Source organism: Corvus brachyrhynchos, unplaced genomic scaffold (genome assembly GCF_000691975.1).
Source record: "Corvus brachyrhynchos isolate BGI_N302 unplaced genomic scaffold, ASM69197v1 scaffold249, whole genome shotgun sequence".
NCBI classification, from domain to species: Eukaryota; Metazoa; Chordata; class Aves; order Passeriformes; family Corvidae; genus Corvus; species Corvus brachyrhynchos.
The window spans coordinates 1,597,911-1,609,918 of record NW_008240226.1 but is presented as its reverse complement, the minus strand read 5'-3'; the positions used below and the strand labels follow the sequence as shown (position 1 = coordinate 1,609,918).

Here is a 12,008-nt window from a genome sequence, read left to right as displayed (position 1 = left end):
CACACAAGTAGCTCTGACTTTGGTTTTGTGCTTCTCCTTTCAGGTTTGGATATATTCTTCATAAGGATGATCCCATGCTCCAGAAAATTGATCTAGAAACAATGTCATACATCAAGACAATTAGTTTAAAGGATTATAATTGCATTCCTCAGTCACTGGCTTATACACATCTTGGAGGATATCTTTTTATCTGCTGTAAGCCTGACACCACCGGGGCTGTCCTACCGCAGCTCATAGTGGATAGCGTTACTGATTCCGTGATCGGATACAACGGCGATGTGACGGGCGTGCCACATATCTCCCCAGATGGACACTACCTTCTCAGCATTGATGATGCAAAAGGCCTCATGAGGATCCAGTCCATCACAGTGAGAGGAGAAATACAGGATGCATTTGACATTCACACTAATTTGCACATATCTGATGTAGCTTTTCAGCCATCCTTCACTGAAGCTCATCAGTACAATGTCTACTGCAGCTCCAGCACACAAACTGATGTTCTCTTCATGGAGCTCTCCTCTGGCAAGGTTAAAATGGTGAAGAGTCTGAAGGAGCCCATCAAGGCAGACGAATGGCCTTGGAACAGTAAGAACCGTCTTATAAAAGACAGTGGCCTTTTTGGTCAGTATCTCATGACCCCTTCCAAGGAATCTCTGTTTATCCTGGATGGACGGCTCAATAAGTTAAATTGTGAAATCACTGAAGTTGAGAGAGGCAACACAGTAATTTGGGTCGGAGAAGCATAAGGATCTGTGTTAGATATTTATTTACTGAGTTAATAGTTTTACAGTACATTGCACTTAAATTACACCATTCTTCAAATTTACACAATTTTCATTTTTAATTGTTAAGCCCTTCTATACCTGTTATTCCTTTGACATGTACACAATTTGAATCAACTTCCACATAAAAGTGACTAAAATGATGGCTATTTGATGATGGTACTCCTTATTAATTATCAACTGAGATTGTGTTATTTGACTGAAATAACTAAATATTGAAATTCATGATACGTATAATAAATTATTGTAAAAGAAGAAGGAAAAAAAAAAACCAACCAAAAAAGTTTCAGGGAATTTAATATGGTACTTTGCATTTGTAAATGGAAGAGTTAAATATGATTCAAATTTTGTTACGTTCTGCTTCAGACACAAAGCAAGAGCTGATGTACAACAACCTTTGACTCCTTAAGCTGAAATATTATGTCCTGTCCAGTCCACTGTTAAATCTTTTTGTGCCTTGAAGCGAAAGTCTCACAAGAAAGACAAACATAGAAATTATAAAATTTTTTCCCACTGTGGCTACAGGATTGCTTGCCATTGGAAAGAAAGTTTTGCTACCAAATTCCTGGTGTCAAGTTGTGCAACATACATGGACAAGAAAAAAAACCCCAGAAATTATATTTGCAGTGTTTTCTGATCACTGCATTTTGGAGTTTATTTTTATGGTGTCTTAGTTGAGAAAGCTGCTTGCAGAAGCTTAACCTTTTTTTAGAAAAAAAATAGATTTTTTCAGCTATCACAGGGTGGCATCAGCAAGGAGTTTCAGGTCTAGTGAAGAGAAATATTGCACATCCTTTCAGAGTATACCGCATTCTAAAAACCTGGCATTACAAAACTTCACTTATATCATTGAGGAAACAGTTAATTAAAAATAAAGAAAATGCATTTTAAGAAAATGAAGAAAATGCAAAGAACTGAAGTCTACAATCAGTAGATAACATTTTTGCTTATTCATTGTACCATTGATTCCTGTTTGTTAAAACATTTGGTTAGCTCAACAGGTTTTCTAGTCCATGCATCCAATTGGATTAATGCAAAAGAAAAAAAAAAAGGAAAAAACTGAAACAACAAAAACTTTGTATTTTTTATAGTTTGTTTACTTAATGTCCTAACACTGGTTAAACATGTAAATGGGAAAAATAAGATTCCCATAAATAGAATAATAAGTCAATAGGAAGCCAGCAGTGAACATCTATCCAGACTCAGAACAATGACTTAGAAGTTTGAGAGTATTTTTATTTTTATTATGTTTTTTGCTAAAGAATGCTTATAAGCTCTTAAAATGACCTCCATTTACTGAAGGCAATCAGAAAAAAAATACCTTTTTTTAAACAAAGTTTTACTGCAATTTAGATTGTGTAAAATTGCTTAGAAATCTGGAATTTTCTAGCATTGTAATCTTGTGTGCATTGAGCATTCTGCCCTGTGTGGTACAGTAGATCTCTCTTTAGCTTGAGCAAACCTCCTGGTAAGTAGATTTAACTGAGATAAAAATTTGCTTACATTTCTAGCTACTGAATCTGTTTTCCTTTTTAAGAACTCTTTTCCTTTGTGAACAAACAATAATCATGTAAACTGTCTGTTACTCAATTACAGTAGTCTGTCTCATGCATTTTTTGTTCTGTAATTTATACCACGTGAATGTTCTGTATGTAGAAAATGCTTGACAAAAGGAGAATAAACCCCATAAATTTTAAACAGTCCTGACTTTGGTGAATCGTCCAATCAGCCACACTGAGCTGGCAAGTAAAACTGACTATTTGAAAGCACCTATTGTTTTATACAGATGTATGAAAAGAGATGTATTTATGTATATGCAAAATAATATGCAGTTGGAAAGAATTTTTTTTCTTAAGTAACTGGAAAAGTTTCCTTTGGCTGCTACAAAGAAAAGCTCATCTATTAGTACATCTAAAGCACAAGTACAGGCTGAGTGGAGAATGGATTGAAGCAAACCTTAGGGAGAAAGACTTGGGAGTGTTAGTGGATGAAAAGCTCAGTATGACTCAGCAGTGCGTGCTTGCAACCCAGAAATCCAACTGCATCCTGGTCTGCATCAAGAGAGACATGACCAGCAGGTTGAGTGATGTGATTATTATTATTTGCCTTCAATAATTCTACTTCTTTTTTGACAATATATTCCAGACTCTGTATGTAAACAATGGTCACAACTTCTCACCATTGTTTTTTCAGTGAAGTTAAACAAATATTTGATCACCGTGGTTGCTTTCGTAGCTCTTACAGTTGAAGTTCAGCTTTCTCAAATACAGATGGCCTGACTGAAAGCTTTAATCTAAATGAGGGGAAGAGCTGGAACCTTTTCCCATTTTTTGCTAGCAGCTCTATGAGGAAAGCTGATGTAAGGGGGCTTTTTCAACCTAGAGAGGTGATGTCTTCAGGGAGGCCTAAGAACAGCCTGCCAGTACCCATGGGAGGTTATAAAAGAGGCAGGGTTAGATTCTTCACATCTGTGTGCAGCAGGAGGACAAGACACAGCAGCATAAATTGAGTTTCAGACTGGATGTAAGGAAAAGCTGCAATGACAGTCAAGCATGGGAGCAGGTTGCTTAGGGGGACTATGCAGTCTCCATCCTTGGTGTTTTTTACACCTGTCTGGATTATGCCCATTTGACCTTTAGTGGAACTGGCTGTGACTAGCAGAGTGTAGGACTAGAGACCTGCCAAGGGCCCTTCAGACCTCAGTTGTCTTGTGATTCTATCATTATGACTTGGGGATGGAAACAATAGGAGACTTAATTTATTTTAGTTGTTTAAGTTTCTGATTGGGTTTAATGTAAAACCTGCAAGTGTTACGGTTTGGCTGAAGTATGGCCTAAGCAAAACTCAAAAAACAATATGTTTTGTCACTTGAAATCCTTAGCTCTGAACATCTCACTTTAAACCAAGGATATTCTCATTTGAAATCCAGAACACGTTTCTTGGATTCCAGGAAATCCCAAGCTGATTGTAGAACTTGCACAGGATGAAATATGCAGAGGTAAGTGCTCCTTTTGATGTATCTGAAAAAAAGCTGTGGCAGAGGGAAGGAGAACTTGAGAAAACCATTGTAGATAAGATCTCTTACCATTCTGTGTCCAAATGTGAACATAGCCATTTAAGTGTGTCCTTGTCTCAGCTTTTCTAGTCAAACTGTTCTAGGCATTTATAGTATAGTTCAGTAGGGGAATAAAATGATCTGTTAACTTACTAATCAATTTGAGATAGGAGAACTCACGTCATAACTATGGTCATGTCTTCAAAGGAAACACTTTTAATATAAAGTCCTGTTCATCTCTCATCAGTTTGTCCTTTGCATTTTGGTCTTCATCTTAAGCAGTTCCTAAAGAAACCTACTGAAAACTTTGTTTTGAGGTTAGCAACTAAAATGTAGAACACATAGGAATTAAAAAAGGACATATTTAAACATTATTTAGCTGTAATAAGCCGTAAGTATGAATTCATTTTTTTGTGAATACTGTTGTTAAATGAGGAAAAACATAGTCTTAACTTTGTATCTAAAAATCCTAATTTCAGCCAAATTCAGAAAGCATATGAGGTGAGAGAGGGGAAAAAGTCATTCTGTACATACATACGCTAATTAGAGAGCTGTGAGATGGAGCCCAGCAGTTGAGACCCTTTGCACTTGCACCACACTGACGGTGTTTCACTGTGACCAATCTCCCCACAATGGAGGAAGACTCAGAGGAGAAGGGCAAAAATAATGAGCTCAGGGAAGAATGTCAAGAATGACCAATTATTGTAAAGAAAGCTGCATTTTTAGGGGGACTGAAAAGTAAACTTTGTCTTAGATACACATCTCTACCAGTGAGTCATCAGGTTGTATAAACAGCTTTCCCTGGGATAATTAGTGGAGACTGTTCTGAGCTAGCCAGAGCAGCGTGGGGAGAGAAAGTGTACGTGTGGCTCAACCTAATGTTCACTTTGAAAACTGGCCAGCTACTAAAATGAACTTAGAAGAGAGTAATGGGCTTGACCTGTTTCAGCCATTGTTGATCTTTCTGGTGACTTGACACACCCAGCACCATGATGATGAGAAAACTGGGACTGGTGATGGAACTATGTTTGCATGGTGATTCAACTGCGTTTTGCAATAGCTACATCATGCTTCTGTTACGATTTCAGTGTGCTGCTGTAATACTCTACTAAATCAAAATGTCATGAAACAACAATTATGTCAAGTAAATTTGATATTAAACTTCAAATCCTCCAATGTGGAACCTCTAAAAGAACCTAGTCAGGGAGTGTTGGACTCCTACCTCCACACATTGTCAATCCATTTTATGTAATACTGGAATTAAAAAAAAAAAAAAAAAAAAATCAGTACTTAGAGTACTTCATGGAATCACCATAATATTTAAATTTGGAAGAAAGGGACAAAATCTTACTTACGCTGATGTTAGGACTTATTTTACAGTCAGTGAGTATAACACAACACAGTAAAGGCAACAAAGTGTGGTGAACTATTTCCTTGTTGTATTGAGGAAGGAAGAGATTCTGACAGGTCTGTAATCTGAGAGTTAAAGAGATCATCATCTAAGATATGCTTAGGTTCCTTAGCACAGGTAATTCAACTTCCAGATTGTTCGAGGGGTTTTATATTGGTTTTATATTGGGGTGTTTTTGTTTGGATTTGAGGGGTTTTTGATTGTTTTTTTGTTGGATTTTTTTCGGGGGGGGGGAAGGTGGCAGAGGTGTTTGTTTTGTTTAAATAGTAACCTAGAATGAAATTTTCAGAGAAAGTACTAACAAGACTATGTGTCAAAAATCTATTGACCAGTGATAAAAATTCATTAACAGGAGTTACAAATACATATTTCACTTGAATCTATCCTGCCTGTCACCTCTTAATGGGTTAAATGCCCTGTTGGTGTGCCACTACTTTAAAAATGATTTTAAACTGTCTTCAGTGAGCTGTCTTTCACAAAGTATGACAAATTCAGTTATTGATAAAAGACTGAAAGATACTGAAATTGCTTTTTTCTATTTAGAACTAATGCATGAAAAATTGCTTCTTCTAGCTTATGAATATTAAACTTGTTCTTATTTTAATTTAATAGATGAAAAAAATAGCCTCCTGTTACAAGTCATGATGTTAATGTTCTTATTTTTAATCTTCTCCAGGTATGTGTCCTTTACACAAGGATGGACAAATAGTTCTCTCATTGTGCAATGCTTCTTTTTATATTTTTCTCTAGTAATGAAAACTTAGGTATATGCTTTCCTTTTAATTGTCATTATACCTATGAAAAAAAATGTACTTGTCTGGTAAAATTTTTCAGTACTCTCCTTGTATGAGATTCAAGAAAAAAAAGCAAACCACAATCCACCATACCCCAGTATGGTGGAATTCCAGTATCCTGGAATCTGTCACAATAAGATTGCTTTCCCCCCTCTCACCCCCATCTCAGCAGACCTATGCTAAATCATTATTAATGTTGCAGCCAATACTGTGAACAAGTAGAAGCAGCAGAATAAGGAAAAATTATTGCATAAATGAGAAGGGAAGAGGAGCTAAGTCTCCAAGTTATAGCAAAATTAGTTTTTAAGTGTCTTAATTAAAATTGTAAATAAATATCCATTTTCTCTATGTAAAGATTAAGTAAGGAGATACACTTGTGAACTGTAGTTGGATACTATTTCCAAATAAACTTTCTCCCTATACTTTAAGAACAGAACTACATAGTTTACTCCTGTTCAGGCTGGACCTCCATATCCTTTCCTCCACCAGTCGGTGGCTTCTGGGTCCTTTGTATTTCCAGTTAAGTGGACATCTGGGGTGGCATTTGTGCTATCTTAGAACCATAGAATAATAGAATCAGTAAGGTTGGAAAAGACCTTCAAGTCCAATCTTTGACAACACCACCACATCAACAAGACCATAGCACTGAGCACCGTGTTCAGTTGTTTCTTGAACACTCCCAGGGATGGTGACTCCACCACTTCCATGAGCAGCCCATTCCAATGCTTAACCACTTGCAGTGAAGAAATTCTTCCTAATGAACTCCCCTGGTGCAGTTTGAGGCTGTTTCCTCTTGTCCTGTCGCTGGGAGAAGAGGTTGAACCCTACCTGGCTACACCCTCAGGCAGTTGTAGAGAGTGATAAGGTTACCCCGAGCCTCCTGTTTTTCCAGATTTAACAACCCCAGCTCCCTCAGCTGCTCCTCATAGGACTTATTCTCTAGACCCTCCATTAGCTCCAGTGCTTGACATGTTCCAGCACCTTAAAGTCTCACTTGAAGTGAGGAGCCAAGAACTGGGTACCGCATTCAAATTGAGGCCTCACCAGTGCCAAGTCCAGAGTGGCAGTCATTTCCCTGGTCCTACTGGCATTAATATGTTATCCTCTTTTACCTTGTAAGCTTAAATGAAACATTTAACTATGGGATTGAGCCTCTTTCCCACTAGATCAGCATGAGCTTTTGAGTTGTCTTTGATGCTCAGATCAATTTTGGCTGAAATGATTAATCATTTTCATCTCAAATCATATTACATTTCCACAAGATATTGCTTTTACTTTACCTGTTTTGCTAAGCTCTATTTACTTTGGATGACCTCAGTCTTGTGATAAACCTCTGACTGTTATTTAAAACCCAAATAGAACACCTTTCATTCACTTCACTGAAGAGAGGTGTTTGCCTAATTTTTCTGCATCTTTTTGTTTACTCTGTAGGAGAATGTTTATTTTTGTAGAGCTAGCCTTTTGTACCCCCTAGCAGCAGCATTTTGTGTGTACCAAGGAGGAAAGCCATGAGATATCACCACATCATTCAAGATCTGTGTAGGACACAAAAGCCAGGAGCTCTGTAGTACTTTCATCTTATGTTTACCTCCTGCTGTTTCACATGCCAGCTGTGCTGACAGGTACAAGGAGATAGAGTAGTTGAAGTTGTTCAGTGCCCTTTGTGGCTGGGACCAAGTAGGTGAAGTATTAGCTTCAGTTTAGTACAGGAATCTTAAGTGGTTTTGGGCTCAGAAAGTGGTGAAGACAAGCCTTCCAGATTTCAAACCAAACCTTACCCACAGCTCTCTAAAATACAGGGTCTAGCAGAATTTCAGTCAGTGCTGTCTTGGGCTGAGGCACTTTGCTCAGAGAAGTTAAAATGTTGCTTGAGTTTTTCATTATTATTTTTCATTATCACATTTAATACTGGTTTTGGCATCCATAACCTGTAGTTCTGTAACAGAAATCTTGCTACTTGAGTCATCTTCCTTTGTGCTGCATGCTTCCTTTGTGCTGCATGCTTCCTTTGTGCAGAAATGATTGCTTGTTCCCATTTTTCATTCTTGCCCTCATTCTGTTTACTGATGTAAATAAATGTCTATGAGACACAGTAAAGCTATGATGTTCTAAGGGTAGAGGCCTCATAGGAGGGATTGAACTGCTAGTTAATTACTTGCCATAATGGAGAAAAACTAGAAATATTTGTATATAAATGAAGCCCTTCTTCAAAAAGATCTAAATATCTGATGAGTTTTACCCTAAAAATGAAGGGCTTATGTGATCATCACACATACATGAGAACCTGGTGTTCCAAAGAGTATTTTTCTGGTTTCCTAAATATTTTAAATGTGCCAAGGACTGAATATTCTCGGTTCAATAAATGTGAGTGTTCTTTAAGGCTTTTGTTAATACCATAATACTACTATTGTTTGTTTTTAAGTTTTAACTAGAAAACTTTTTTTTGAGATCTACTAAACCCTATTTTATTTAGAGATTCAGTTACTGACTGTAGATTTTTATTCACTGGGATTGATCATGATTTACACACCTCACAGACAGGTGATAATTTAGTAATATGAAAATAACAGAATTAAATTTCTCTGTTGCTTCTCCAAATATACTTTCATTTGAATGACAAACTTTTGGGGAGTTGAGATCATTATATTCCCACTCTTTCTTTAATCTTTTCATATTGATATAATTCCAAATCATTCTTTGATTCTTCAAATACCTCTTTTTTCCTGACACGTAGGCATATAATAGCAGGAAAATAGAAAACTCTTTTCCTCTTTTTATTCTAGGCTTCAGTAATTCTGAAGAATTTTTCTAAGTATTGGTTTATACAAGTGAACTACATGGTTAAAATTCAAGAACTCTGGTGTTCAGATAGTGTTGTATTGCCAGTCATGTCTTCTCTTTTCTTCAAGGCAATTTTTTTTTTTAATTTAACTAGAATAGGAAAACACCCTTGGCACACTTCACTGGCAAATTCAGATCCTGAACAGACCTGAGAAGAAAACATAAAAACACAGAAAAATCCAAGAAAATAAAAATATATTTTGCTATTACAGTACTTAGCTTTAAGAATCACACAGAAGGTGGGGGGTTTTTTTCTGCTACCAAATATTGTACAGTATTCTGCTTAGGTTCCATCTGCTGCTTAGTGTGATTTAATTGATTTTAGGGAAGTTGTTCTTGTCCTCCAGTAGGATAAATTAATTTCAGCTTAGTTTCTGAAAGTGCTGACTATCCAAGATTTGTGAAGAATGAAGCAAGTCTGTTGTCATTTGAGAGGAGTGCCACAGAGCCACACACTACAGAGTCATTACAGAGCAGAAACACAATGGTTTAATCCAAATGAGACACAATGTGGGGATGTCTAGCATTTCTCCAAATGAATTGAAACACGCAATTGTATGTCCTAGATTGCTGAAGGGTAAAATTTGTCACAGACTTAACTGTCGTCTTGGTGTTTACATGTGCTTAACATAGTTTGAGCATTTCTGTAAAGAAACAGAAATGATGGAGGACTGGACTGAAACAGAACTTAACCTGAACTTTGGAGCTGGAAGTGGCATTCACACCCACAGATGAAAGCCCTGGATCCTCTGATGCAGCATGGGAAGAGTTGATGGCTCAGAAAGGAACTCGATAGAAGTCATTGATCTGAATGGGCTTTCTTGTTTTACTCACCCCAAAATAAATAAATTAGTGGGCAATTTCCAGGCTTTTATATTTATACTGAATATTGCAGATTGATTTTTATTAATTTGATCAGATTGCTTATGTTAGAACAATATCAAGGACAGGGTAAGAAGCCTCTGCAGCATTAGACCCCACTATTTCTGCGACAGAAAGAGCCTACTCTCTGCTGACATGGGTCTGAAATAAGTCTTCAAATTGCTTAGCATTGTGGGAATATAGTCAGACCTTGATATACCCAGAAGCAGACACTAGAAAATATGTTGGAGAAAGCTGACGTGCACAGGAGAATTTACAGGCCCAAGTTATGGAGGCAGGTCAGCACAGTTTCTACGGATCTAAATTTTGTACTTGGGCATTTTACATGTTTCGTAGGCCTGAAACTTAAAACTATTGGGAATACAGTGGAGTTCACAGCACATGAATGGAAGTTTTGTGAGAAAAGATAAGTGTATAAAGCATCATAATATCTTGCATGTCACAAATTAACTTTTCAAATAAAATGTGTACAAATTCTAATGAACATAGTCCACATTACTATTATAAGCATAAACTAAGCAAATATTTTCTTCTGTTTATAAGACATAGGTACTGTGCCTGACCTCAAGGCAGGTCAAGCAAGTCCTGACCACTTCTGATCCATAAGGTTTAAAACATTGAATGAAAAAGTACTGGGAGAAACAATGACACACCAGAAAACTAGTTCAGTTTGTTTTCCCTATTAAAGCAATATGAGTGACAATATGAAAAGAAGCTGAGCGAGCTTTCTGCTACTTCACTGAAATCGCTGCCATTTGGTTTCCACACTCTTGCAGATTATTAGCAAATGCCAGAGTTTCTATGAATTGCTCCTCTGCTGCACAAAGTAACTATGGTAGCTTTTCTCTTAACTCTGGAAAAACATGCAAAGAAGGCCCTGCAAGCAGGAAATAATGGGACTTTTTCAGTTTGTTACATTTATAGCGTCAGACTCCAGTTAAAAATTCAGTATGTCTGGGACAAACAAACTTTAATCAGCTTACTGGAAGCCTCAGTCACAATAGTTGCACTGTTCTCACTGTTAGCATTCCTTTGTTTTATAAAATCTTAAAGATTTTCTTTTTCCCCATAATATTGTCTCTTGCTAATACCTGAATTGGAGCAGTATATGGCTGTGTGCCATATCTCATTTTTATGCTGAGCATACACATCATGTGACATTCTGAGGAAAACACCTTTATCCCGGAACCCTGCAAGTACTCAGTGGGATCTGCTGGCTTATTCAGTACACAATGCCAAATTGTCTCTGAATTTGTCAGCAACTTTTGTCACAGTCTCAGGCACAATGTTACCAGCAGGATCTTTCCAGTTTCTTCCTCTTTACCATTCCTTCTTAACATACCCTGAAGAAACCAGCAAGGAAATTTTTTTCTGGGAAGGAAAGATCTCACAAACACAGACCTTCATGAGCCTATTTATAGTTGGACTCAATGATTTCAAAGGTCTTTTCCAACCTAAACGATTATTCTAGCAGCTTTGAACTTTTCTATATTGAACATAGAGATTAGAAATAAATGGAGATTTTGACATGACATTTCATTAATACGTTGTACAACAGCATTGGTATCTCCATATATCTGTTGGAAACACCAAAAAATACTGTATTCTAGGACTCTATAGCTCTCTCCTTATCAATGAATTTAGGCTAGCCTACATTCAACTTGTACTCCTCTGCCTTTCTAGCTTCATGCAACGTCCTGAACCACTGCTGTTGGGTTTCTAGGCACCACACAGAAACTGTACACTGTTAAAACTTGACTGTTTCTGTTACTCCACTCATTGCACTGTCCATGGCTTTTTTTACAAACCTTTAATCAAGAGTTCTGCTGGATTCAGCTTTTCAGGGAAGCTCTGTGAGGGATTACTGCTTTCTTGACCCATGCTGTCATGAGTGAAGTGTTAAAAGCTCTTCAATGCTATAAAAACTGAGGTAGCCTTGCAAAGAGAAAGAACTAGAACATTCCAGGATGGGGAAAGTCAAACTCAAATGTAGGTTACCTGTCTCCACAGGTAGGCTATATTTTAACTGGTGTTTCTAGGATTATGCTTTTATACTTTACTAAAATGCACTTTGTTAAAATGTTTGGGGGGTTTTAGGTCTTAAGGAATAAAATACATTTTTCTTCTGTGAGGTTATATGAGGTAATTTGCTGCAGCCAGGTCAGCAACAATGCAGTCAGTCAAAGTCTGGGTAGACTCCGTCTTAGCATCTTCTCTGCTCTCTGGAGAGTTTTACTGAAGGA

General features: G+C 37.2%; 1 protein-coding gene across 2 annotated transcripts in view; it reads left to right on the top strand.

Annotated features, from left to right (window-relative positions):
* The window catches only part of FSTL5 (follistatin like 5), a 276,394-nt gene extending 273,912 nt beyond the window's left edge, over positions 1-2,482 (top strand). For both annotated transcript variants that reach the window (XM_008641923.2, XM_017745135.1), the window contains one exon: positions 44-2,482. In XM_008641923.2, coding sequence (XP_008640145.1) covers positions 44-746 — 703 coding nt within the window. In that variant the 3' untranslated portion in view covers positions 747-2,482. The remainder of the gene's footprint in view (positions 1-43) is intronic.
* Positions 2,483-12,008: the final 9,526 nt, after the last annotated feature.